At 41.2% G+C, this 12,524-nt stretch overlaps 1 protein-coding gene across 2 annotated transcripts in view; it reads right to left on the reverse strand.

Annotated features, from left to right (window-relative positions):
• Positions 1–222: 222 nt before the first annotated feature.
• Positions 223–12,524, reverse strand: part of TMEM163 (transmembrane protein 163) — an 86,694-nt gene continuing 74,392 nt past the window's right edge. For both annotated transcript variants that reach the window (XM_015634696.3, XM_015634695.3), the window contains 3 exons: positions 5,703–5,814; positions 2,292–2,433; positions 223–1,391 (listed from right to left, as the gene is read on the reverse strand). In XM_015634696.3, the coding sequence (XP_015490182.1) occupies positions 1,331–1,391; positions 2,292–2,433; positions 5,703–5,814 (315 nt within the window). In that variant the 3' untranslated portion in view covers positions 223–1,330. The remainder of the gene's footprint in view (positions 1,392–2,291; positions 2,434–5,702; positions 5,815–12,524) is intronic.

The raw sequence follows: 12,524 nt of genomic DNA on the forward strand, positions 1-12,524 counted from the left end.
ATCAGCCCAATTGTACATCTACTCTCATATCTGTATCTGCATCTGTCTATTGTTATGTACTAGAAATGGGCATTTCTAGCTACTGACCTACTTACCATGGTCTTGTTTCAAGCTCTGCAGTGGTCTGCCCTATTTTTTATTCACCTGTGATAAATAGAAGCAAAATACTGATTCTCTGTTGTGAAAACCAACCTGGAAAACATAAAATAAAGAGAAAATGGCTATAGCCAGAGAATCCAGTTTAATAGGCTGCTATACAGGAAGACTTTGTTCTATGATACATTCTGGAAATAGTTTTCAAATGTTACTTACAGATACTGTATAAAATAGATACCAGTTTTATTGATTATACATCAAGATTTTTTGATCATTTAACCTGCTATTAAGTAATATATAAGATGTGTGGTGGAAAGTGAGCAACACTTTACAGGACAATCTAAATCTAATAAATAGATCTGTATCTCACCACAAGATTGAGCCACTGCTGTGCCGTTGTCAGACCACAGAGCAACCACAACGTCACACACGCTGGTACAGCTGCATATGGTAAAATAGGAGATGAAAATCCCATTCCTTGAGCAGCTCCTCTTCCCTGCATGACTCTTTTGGCTTTGGTCTGTACAGTAATACTGTGTGTGCTTGTTTGGTCCATGCAAAGCTATGAACAGTGTCTCATTAAGAAAAAATAGACTTTAAATCGAAGAGGTATCGTTTCAGTTAATTTGGGGTTAAAATGCAGTATCTCTCTGATCACAGAAAGGGCTGTACCTGCTCTTTCTGGCTGTCTATTTCAACAACAGGGTGGAAATAGCTACTTAAGTGTTTTAAGCAACACAGCTCTTGGTGTCCAGACTCTATGTAAGATAATCTTAGTTGAAGAGGTTAGCAAGGATTGTTCTCCTGTTACAGCATGTGTTTGGGAAAATACAGGCCAGGGGAAAAGAAAAAAATCCAAAACTCAAATCTGAAACTGGCACTTCTTTACCCACAGGCTTACCACACCATTGAAAACACTTTCACTCTGGAATATACAACATGGCAGCTGGGTTCAAACTGCAAACTGCATGTTTTCTATTGTCACAGGAATCAATAGCATACTGGAAATAAATAAGGAAAAAAAAAACCAAACCAAAACGCTGCTGTTTGGCTGAATCGCAAGCAGTGTGCACAATATGCCAGATTTACAGAGAGATTTTCCCACTCAAACAAACTTCAACAGAAACAGACCACGGGGAAACAAACTGCATATTCAGGAAAATACCATTGGCACCACTTGCCAAGACGTAGGACGCTGTGGTTTTACAGTCCTTGCAGGGAGAGGGCGGCACCTTCACTCGAACATCTCGTAGTGGCGCGTTTGCCTCACCCTGGGCACCATATCGATGAGCAGCCTGCAGGGAGAGCACAAAGCATCATGCACAGGCACAGGACAGCCCCAGAACTGAATATATAAACATAAAAAAGAGCTTAGGTGGCGTAACAGCCTCTGCAGTTTTCCAGAAGGGTTAGTTTTACAGTGGAAATTGTGATTATACCGACCTATTTAAGAGTGGTACTCCCCATTAAAATGTTAATTGAATTTTCCAAGTTGAAAAAAATAAAATAACCAACCAAAGCCACACAGCTTCCAGCTGAGGGCTGAGTGCAGCCTGGCCAAGGGCTGCTTCTCAACAGGCAGAATTCCAACTAAGATGCTCCATCTTTCTTTCTCTTATGGCAGATAAGCCATAAGGGATAAAGTGCAAAATTCGGGCTAGATTCCACACAGTCAGGGGAAATTGTGGCAGAAATGAACTGCATGGTAGAGCTTCATTTGATTTTTTATTCTGTTTCTGGTGTGAATCAAGAGAGCATCTTAAAATTCAAAAGAAACAGCATCTAAGAGATGAGAGGAACTTCAGAAGTTGCCGAAGGTAGCGCTGGGGCAGAAATCAATAGCAAGATCCTTCTTTAAACTTGGGCACCTTTCCTTTAACCCAGACTTCCTTTAGCAAAGCAGTGCTCAGAAACGTGGCATAAATGCAAGGAGGACTGACTTTATCCATCATTTTTTGTTATTTTTCAGATATTGTATTTCAGGTAGACAAAAATCTAAAATTGTTCCAATTTCTTTTTAAGTGCCGGTTGCTTTCCAGCTGGTGTGGGGACACAGCGCTTTCCACACAGCCTGCTCCAGTATTGGCTGCTAGTCTAATAAACTCCAGGGACTGATTTCACTGGAATTACCTAAACTCTTAAAGACTGTGACCTCTGAGCTCTCAGGGCCCTGCCTGCTCCCAGGAGATACTCACTTGATTCCATAGGCAGATATTGTAAGTCCAATTAACACTCCTATACTGCCATCCAGGTACCAGACAGAAGAATTGTGTTTAAACACTTCTGCGCTAAGAAGGATGGAAAATCCCATTATTCCACCTACAAGAGAGTTGAAACCTAGAAGGGGGGGGAAAAAATTAATTAAAAGATGAACCACAGGAACTCATGGAAAGGAAAATGACTTTGCACAGTAACCTGGCAAAGACCCTCTCTTGGAGTTTTTATCCCATTCCAGGTATTTATTTATGTGCTTGGCACTATTACTTAGAGTTGTAGACATTGCTGAAGACATACAGGATAATCTTATTTTCCATTTATGTTTTAGACAGAAAGCAGCTTCTTATCTACTGTTAACAATTTTAATGAACATCCTTTTGCATTCCTTTTTTTTTTAACCTTTTCTCCTTTTCTCCAAGACTGCCCCTTCAAAATTCTCACAGAGCTTTTGAAAAAATTAATGCCCTTTTTCATTCAACTCCTGCTTGATTAATTATTGATTTGGGCTTTTTTAAGTCATTCCTTTTGTTCTGTTTTTTAACTCCAAATTCCCTTTTTCTGATTTTTTTCCAGAATAACCCAAAAGATACCCCTGTTGCTCTACACAAAAAAAGTCACTGAGCATGCATTAATTTGGTAGATCCATACACTATTTAACCTAGATAACAAATGAAATATCAAACTTGAAATATTCTATATTGCTTGGTGAGTCAGCTCTAGCCAGATGCTGTTTACAGAATTTTTGCCAGGTTTTGCAATTCCCCATGACTGCCAAAAATGATACACCTGACACTTGTTCCCAAGTGCCTCCTTTGATCCACACCTCTCACATCCAGTCTTTGTCTACTTATTCATTTATACTGCTAGCACATGCTGAAATTGTGTATATTGTGTCTATAGATATATAAAATATAAATTAATAATTAGAAATTTAAACCATTTTACTTCCCCTGCTCTAGCTTAATTCAGAATCCATCAGCACAACTTGCAAAAGAATAAAATACTTTCATGCCATTATTGGCTGATGGTTCCAAATGATTTAAAAGCTACTTGCAAAGGAAATTTTTTTTTCCCTTCCTGACTCTCATTCAGCCAAACCTTTCTTTGCTGATGTGGCAGGAAATCATGTAATGGAAATCATGCAGGTATTTATCCAGACACTGTTCAAAGTGTGAGGCCAGCACAGGAAAAAACAGGTGGCTAAATCTGGGCAGGAAACAGGTACCTAAAACCTACAGGAAAGTTGGCTGACATCACTGACTGTCACAGAGCTGTCCTCTGAAATGTCACAAAATTCAAGGCAGGAAATGGCTATTTTTATTATCCAAAAGGCCAAGAGCTCTTGCTATAAACAAACTGTACAAATTACATTTTGCCTCATTAGGATTCATACATCTAGGCTCTAAATAAAGTGATATTGCTGTTAAGCCCTACTCTAAAACAAAAATATTTTAAAAATAATTGTTAATAGAGGTTGACATGCATAAAAGAGAATTTTCTGTTCTGAAAACAAACCTATTTTTTAGGAAGAAAAATTCATGCTCCTTTTACTCAAAACAGTTTGTTGGTCTGGAGCCAGGGATCACAGGAGGTAAATTAGCAGGAAACAGAAAACACTAAAAAAAGATATGCAAGGGACTGCTAAATCTGTCTCAGCTGCTGAATCACATTGTCTCTTCCTGATTGTTAATAAATCAAGTACATATGTAAATATATCTTGTGAAAGCAGATATTTAACCACACATGTTAAGATCAGCCTCCTACATTTTCTAAAGTAGTTCTAAAGGGGAGAAGAGAGATAAAAACCAGGCTGAGGTAATTGTATACTTTTTTCCCTAATTTTTTTAATCAAAGAATGAGCAGTCTCCAGCTCAGAAGCAGTATCATTAGCATGAGGATGTAATTATGGGGCAAGAGATTTCTCTGTCATACAGGAGAACAATTCAGAGCTGGAGTTATTTTGGAATTTTCAGTTAATATTTTGGCTGAGTAAACTGCTCTGTTTCAAAACTGAGCTACATTTCTTTAAAGGGAGGGTTCATTGTTTGCCTGCCTAGGCACAGTTCTGAAATGGTCAGCGTGTCCCACTTCCACCCTGGCACTGAGGGAACTCAGACTCACTGGGCTGCAGTTCCCAGCATCCTTTCCAGAATCCTCTCTGCAGTTTGGAGATATTTTTGTTTTAAAATGTCTGGAGTGGCAGAGTCCATTGGAAAGAATAAGATCTCTGAGCTGGAGGCCTGCTGGGAGAGAATCCCAAATGCAGGGAGGCAGTGGCTTAGTTGTAACCCCCTCACTGCAATTCTGGTGCCTCTTTTGCTTCTTTCAGATTTGAAATATAAATACTCATGAAGAATTCATATAAGTGGGATGATAGAGATACTCATAACATGTGTTATCACACATCATCAAGAAAAATTTTAAGTATGTTTAATTTGCTTAAAATAAAGCAAATTTTACGTATCTCTAGAGTAAGCTGAAAATTGAATTTCCTTAACAAGAAATGTTTAGCAAAGAGTAAAATAATTTAGGCAGCACAACCCATGAATCATGAACATCCCACAGTGTCTACTGAGTATTCCAAACTACCTTGGCAGATAAAATCTCTTGAAGAGATTTGTAGGGGGCTGTGAAATTTCTGCCACCACTGTGGCCTCACCCATTTGAAGGGCACATCCCTGGGATTTCTGAGGATTCAGAAGCTTGAGCCCTGCCAGAAAGAGGAATATCTGAACCTACTTTCAAGGAATAATTTTAAACCTACCTCTGAAACCAAAACCAGGTGCTCCACACCTGGGCCAGTGCAGTGGTGGCAGTGAGGTGTTCCAAGGGTGCAGGGGAGGAGATCCAGACCCCAGCAGGGCCAGGGGAGAGCAGGGCAGGGAAGGGTTGTGTTTCACACCTGCTGTGCTCCAGCAGCTCTGCTGGGTGGCAGGGAAAGTGCTGTGGTGACAGTGACACCAAAGGGGTTCCTGGGGATGCTGGGGATGATCCCTGCTCCAGGCAGGTGGTGTTTCTGCAGCAGACTTTGCTTCATTTGAGCTTTCAGGATTTTACCAGGCACAGGCAGTGAGGATGGAGGTGAATTAACCAAAGCTCTCTGAACTGGTGTCATATCCCCCTGCTGCAGCCTAACCTCTGACTAATACACCTCTAATCCATTCTTCTCTACCACTAACTCTATTATTGCTTACTATCCACACATTCACTGCTTGGCTTCCACCAGACACCCCCATTTCAGCTGAGCTATCTGTGCTAGAGGCCAGTGGTACCACAGACTGTTCTAGGTATAGGGTTTCTCAGCCTTATTTCAATGCTCTTTCACAGTTGTCATCGTGCAGGGTCCCTGGAAGAGTCTATAAAAGCAGCAGGATCAACGTCACACTTACCATCAGTTATCAGTGCTCTGCTTGTAAGGACCTTTCCCAGCATAAATTTGATTACTGCCAAGACAGTGCAAAGGATTCCACTTAGAACAGAGACACTATACAGGAAATCATCCTGGAGGAAAAAAAAAATAATAAAAAAGATTACATTAGTATGTCTTCTGGTCATGTCCCACCTATTAAATGACAAGTTGTACTAATTACTGTGCAATTATTTGTGCTACTGAGAAACACAACCTGAGATCAAGATTTCCTACCTTATGACTTCCACAACAGCTGGTGTTTATTTTGCTTGTATTGTCACCTGCAATTGCTTTTGCAGCCATAATTAATGGCAGTTCCAATCAACAAATTGTGAATTGACCCAGCCTGCTCAGAGTCAGGAGGTTGAATTTACCTGTGGGGCTGAATGCAGACTGCCAGGTCATCCAATGCCTAATGCCAGCAGTAATGAAGTCCCCACAGGCAGGAGGAAGGCTTGAACATAGAATCCCTCTTACCAGACCAATATTGATTCATAGTGTAAGAAATAACCATTTAATATTGTTTCTGATTCTGGGCTTGCCTTGGTTTTGTTTTGTCTCCTTTTTCAAAAGCCTGGTTCAAGCTACATCCATAAAACTTCTGATGCTGATGTGCAAAGGAAAGATTAGATCTTTCACAGAACACAATTTTTTTCATGGATTTCCATTTCACAGAAACACACAAATTTTTTCATGGATTTCCATTTCACAGAAGCAATCCCATTTCTTGATTGGCATGTGAAACATGGGCTCCCCAGCTCCCTCGGGAGAGAGCTGTGTGTCAGTGCAGGGCAAAGAAGGGTAAGTTATTATTGCTTAACACTCATTCTCTAAAGGTGATCAGGAGCCCCCCAGCCCTTCCTGGTGACTGGTTTGTGTTTGGTTGGGCTGGGAGGATGCTCCTGTGTGCTGACCTGCTGCAGTAAGGTGCCCAAAGGGAGTCCTTGTGCCTTCCTCCCTCTGAGGAACATCAGAAAAACCCACGGCTCTCAGCCTGCCTGCCACCTAACCACACACTTTGGGTTAGATTCACTGCTTACTCTTCATAGAAGTTTTAATTTAAGCTGTTGCAACACCAGTACAAGTAAGGGAAATAACAAGAATTCTTTGTTTTTAATTTGTATCTGCAGGTTAAGTGGGCCAGTGCCACTGGGACCCTGTTCCTGATTAAAATACTCTGGCAAAAGTCCCTGTTGGTACCAAACATTGTCATGATGATTCATCCTCAGCTCCATCCATTTTCATTATTTTAGCAGCAATTTGAAACCCAAAGAAATCAAAAAATGGTTTTGAAAGCTGCTTAGGAAGATACAGGGAATTAGATTACTGGTATAATGTACTCATACCCCTAAATAAATCATTCAATATTTTGATACAATTTTGTATGCTGTATAATTTTGAAAGTCTACTTCACTCACACTCAATTATGGGCTCATTCTCTCTAGACCTGGTAAAATATTAACAATGATTAAGACAATTATTAACAATATTAAGACAAAATGCACTGAGGGAAACAGAGTAAAAAAGGAACAATGAGAACACAGAAATCAAGTACTGGGTAAAGGTAGGATAAAAACCATTTGTAAAGTCATTTTAACAAAACAACTGGAAAACAACCAGGTAATTTCCAGTGCTAGGGAAGGACTAAGGAAATAGAGGCAATATTTGGTCGCTGTCAGTCTAACAAGGAAAGCTGGGAGCTCTCAGAAGGTCTGAAATGACAACAAAGCTTCAAAAGCCTGGACAAGCTTTGCAAAAAACACTCAGAATTTGAGATCCTTGTCAAAACTGTGCCTGTAATTTTTATGCATCTTTCTCAAAAAGGTGTATTTTCAGTGCCCAAAGACTTCATTTTGATAGCCCAACAAGTTCTGATTGGTTAATCTAATCTAATCTCATCTAATATTTAATATACAGCATAAGGCTTCAGAATAATCTGAATCCTGTGCTCCACCAGCATTTCTCCTGTGTCTCACCTGGCACAAGGATTCATTGTTCAATGATTACATGAGATCCCTCATTTCCCCATCACCCCACAGACCCTCCAAAGACTCTCTAATTCCTCCCAGGCATCCCTACCTCTTATCTTTGCCTTCCCCCTCAGCACAGGCTTTGTCACAGCACACAGCTGAACACTGCAGGTCCAGCAGAGGTGACAGCATAAATCACTTTGCTATTGACAGCTGTGTCACTGTCTGCCTTGGGATGATGAAATGCAATTTTCCTACACCTGTGAAATCCTTGGGAGTGCACTGGAAAACCATTACAAGTTGACAGAGTTTGGAAAAAAATATCTGTGGATCACAACACAAGATATTTTGAAAATTATTTGAATGATGTTCAAAATTCCAGGTATTGATTCAGAATCCCAAAAATGCTGTGCCTTATTCCCTGTGCTGTCATATCAGGTTTCATCCTCTTCTTGGCACTACATTTAGAGCTTTTTCTTTGGTTCTTTTTCTTGTCGTGGCATGCTATAAATTTTTGGGGTGAATTCGGGGGTTTTCCTTCAAGTGCCACTAAAATCACAGTATGTGGAAATGCATCTTGCTATTTGTTCTGCTATACAGTCATGATCCAAATGAGTCTAGCTACTCTGTTGGAATCCAAGAATGACCTAAATGTGATACAGATTTATGAATGAAGTCATGAACTGCTGAACAGGCTTTTTATAGAGGATACACATTTAGGATCTAGAAATCGTTCCTAAGTTTGCCAGTTTTTGGTTTTTGTCACCGAATCCCACAGGACAATTTCATTTTGCTGCCACCACCCATCCGATAACCACTGATAAGGCAGAAGACGAGACAAATCGAAGCTCCTTTGTTATCACTGTGGAGGCAAGAGAGGGAAGAAATTAAAAATTAAAAAGAAATTAAAATGCAGAGCCTTTAGGCTGTGCCCAAGAGGCTTTCTGGAGGCGATATTCCCGGTTTTCTGGAAACAATCGCTGTAAAAGCAGCCGCTCCCGCTGTGCGCAGCTCCCGGCCGGAGCCACCGGGAGGCGGCAGATCCCGCACGAACCGAGAGCGGCTCTCAGGACCAAACCCAGGAGGAAAAAAATCTTTCAAACTCTCCTTTTTCAGTAGTTCTCTGTGCTTCCTGGGTAGCCCAGAGCTGGAAGAAGAAGAGTGAGGCTATTTGCTGCTCCCAAGAGGGTTTTGCAGGTGGAACAGGTCAGCCCAAAGAGGCGATGCCCAGCAGCACGGACAGCCCGGCTGCTCCCTGAGCAGGTGAGGATGAAAGAGAAAACAGCTCAGAACATTTCCTTGGCACGGTTTGGCTGCCAAGAAGCTGGGACTGGTTTAGGGCAGCAGGATTCAATGAATGAGCAGAGTGAAGGCTTGCTGGGCTGGAGCAGAGGTGTCCAGCCCTGGGACACACGAGTGACAAACGCGCCCTGCTGCAGTGCTGCGGGATCCAGAGAGTTAAACACCTCGCCCCGTGGCTGTGAAATGATTCCCATTAAACTAACTCATCCTTCGGAGAGAAGAAGAAAAGAAAAGCTGTAATGGAGATCTAAATTAATAAAATAAGCCGGGCCATCTGGCACCATCTCCCTCCGGATCTTCCCGCAGCCCTGCCCTCTCCGTACCCCTTGCCTTCCCATCTGACAGTCATTAGGAGCATCTAGCCAGGCTCACCGTACGAGTCCTCGGTGCTGTTTTAATTAAAGCAGCAGCAAATTGTGGCAGATGATAAAAATTTAAATTCTGATCATTTCCATACGATAAATGCTTCCCAGTGTGGTAAATAAAGCGCCTTCCTTTTCCATTTCTTTTCATCATATTCCCTCACTGCTACTGCACTGTACATGAGACCTTAATTAAAGGACACCTATATCTGATTAGATGGCTTCATGTATAGACCAGCACTGTACATAAAGCAAGGTGCCCATCCTGTGTTGCCTTCTCATTACACAGCACTTTAACAGCTACAATGTCCCTACTTAAAATATATTTTATGCCTGGCTTTATAGTGTGGTTTTATGCTTTCTTTTCCAGAACAAAGCTTTCCTAGGAATAAAATCTTTTTCTCTCTTACCATTCCTAAGAAAGGAATAATAGAAGTCAGCAGGCAGCTTTCCTCCACTTTATCCAAATGCATTGTCCCCAGCTGTGCAGCTGAGAAGAGGGGGTTGCAAAACTGTCACAACAGTTCTGTCCCTGCTTTCAAGGATTTCACCAAAAGCAGCAGTAATCTTCTGGCTTAAAAAAAAAAAAGTTTGTTGGTTTTTATGTTGCAACTTTGATCTCTTCCTGAATCTACTGTAGAAAGTAAAAAAATAAAAAATCTCACAACAGATTTTTCAGTGCTTGGGTTATTAGGTAGAAATGTTTTAACCCAATTCCCAGCCTAGTAACTAACTTGCAGCTGATTTGTGTTCCTAATCTTTCCCTAGAATGCATATTGCTAATTCTGACCTGAAGACTTTGCCCTGATTTCATGTATTGTTTCTACAGCTCCTCTCTGCCCACTGTCCACTTCTGAGATGTAAAAATGTTCTCATTTCACAGTGTGGAGTCAGAAGATATTCACTGGTATGGGAGGAAGCTCTGTCCTTCCTTGGTCACTCGCTCTGCAATCCCAGAACAAGCTGCTTCTCCCACCAACAGCTGCAGGCTTCCTTCCACTCCTCTGCCCTCTCCTTGGCTGCTCTGTGAACCAGCCAAAAGTTCCTCACACTCCTGGAGGAGCTGGGAATTACTGGGACTGTCTTTTTCATGCCATTTTTTCCCTTTCCAGAGAACCTGGTGTCTCGCAGTGTTCTGCCACTCTGCTGAGCCTGGCTCTTCTTGGCTGAGGAGGTAGGGATGTGTTTCTGGAATGCTACAGATGGTGTTGGCAGGAGCAAAGTCATGGCTGGCCCAAACTGAGCTGAGTTTGTGTTGTTAAATATTAATTTTGCCCATCTCTGCAACTCACCATCTGTCTCCTGGATCCCAGCAATGACCCTTCTTCAGTCCAGGTGATTGGTGACCGTCCTGCCAGGTTCTGCTCCCACCCTGCTCCCCATCCCCACCTTCCCACACTTCCCACAGCCTCCTGCTCCTCCAGCTCCCCCAGCAGCTGCCAAGTCATCTGGGCACACTGGGATCACTACAAGCCCCTCTGCAGAGCATGTTACTCAGCCAAAAAGGACTCCCTCTTCTTCCCCTGAAGGATTATGTTACTATATAGAGAGCAACAGAGATGTTTCTAATACAAACACTTTAAAAGGGAAAAAAGTCCAAACCTCTATCACACTTCCTCCCAAGTAATAAATAGTTTATGTAATCAGTCTAAAGGGAGCTCCTGGGAAGCCAGAGGGTCTCTCTCACTAACAAACTTCAAAAGGGATGAGTTTTAATTGCACTTCACTGTCAGAAAACAAACCAACAGCCCCGTCTCTGACTCAAGTCTCTTCACATGGAGATACAAAGATCTATTATTAGTACCAAAAAAAAAAAATAAAAAATCCTATGAATGTTTAAACCTGTCTTTGGTGTGACAAAGCAATTCCACAGCACAGAATGCTTTCTCAAGAAACAGATAACAAAGGGTGTGCTGAATGCCATGGCAAGGCACAGGGGCTGGGAACCAAGGGCTGCAGAAAAGTCTCTTAGGTGACCTCAGGACTCCTGCAAAGGCTCTGCTTAACTATTAGATCAGTCCTGCTTCCCGTTCTCCCAGAATCCATCCACACTGTTTTAACACCAAGGTTATGAAACACAAATTATAATTGTATTTGTCCAGCCTCAGAGGAGCGAGACTGATTTTTCAGATGAGCAGGGAGCTGAGACCAGCAATCCATTCCACATCACCGACCAAGAAGAGAGCAGCCACCAGCTTTTCTTTCTTATCACCATGTGGTAAAATCTTTTCACCTGAGCAAAGAATGATGTGCAGTTGATACATTTGCCCTAACCCTGGCTTACTCTTCAAGTGTCCACAACATTCTCAACAACCTGCAAGAAGCACATGTATTTTAAGCCAAACTCAAGCCATACATAGATAACAATTATAAAGCAGGATCCTAATGTATAATTAATGTATATGATACTTTGATTTGAAAAGGCAAGCAATAAATTATATATGAGGTTTAGAAATGTATAGGGAAACATGTATAAGTACATATGTGTGTATAATCATAAGTGTTATTTGTTATGTTGCTACTGGCCTATAATTCAACTGCTGACATTGTTGAATATATGTTTATATGTTGAATATATGTTTATGTTTATATGTTTTATATGTTGAATTTATGTTTATATGTTTATGAAATGTTTTCATATATTGTTGAATATATTATGTATTTATTTTAAGCTATTAAACCGATAAATCAGTTGGAACTCACAAAGCCACACTGTGCCACTCCTACCATCCTTTCTCAACTGTAATCAATAATATACAATAAAATAACATATGGCCTAATTTTTCAAGAGATTTCATTTATAAAAGCACTGGAGGCACCACATGAGGTGGGCTGCAGGTCTTTCATACACAAACTGATTGCATCTTTCCTTCTTTGTTCGGCAGGAAATGTCACAAATATGGCATGATGCTTGCTTACTCCTGCAAAAAAAGTGTCCTTTGCCATACTAATGAGGACAAATGCCAAACTGCATCGACATTACATGTGTTACACTATTACCCAGGGAAATGCAAGCAGTAACTGAATAGTAAATGGATATTGATTTACAACCCCAGGTGAAATTAAAACAGTCTTTCTCAGTGTGGTTGGGTTGGGCTTTTTTGAGCCTTCTTTAAGAAGCAAGAAAAGGTCTGCAAATGCTTTGTGGCAAAATAAAGCACATCATTC

This window comes from Parus major, chromosome 7 (assembly GCF_001522545.3).
Source record: "Parus major isolate Abel chromosome 7, Parus_major1.1, whole genome shotgun sequence".
In the NCBI taxonomy this organism is placed as follows: Eukaryota; Metazoa; Chordata; class Aves; order Passeriformes; family Paridae; genus Parus; species Parus major.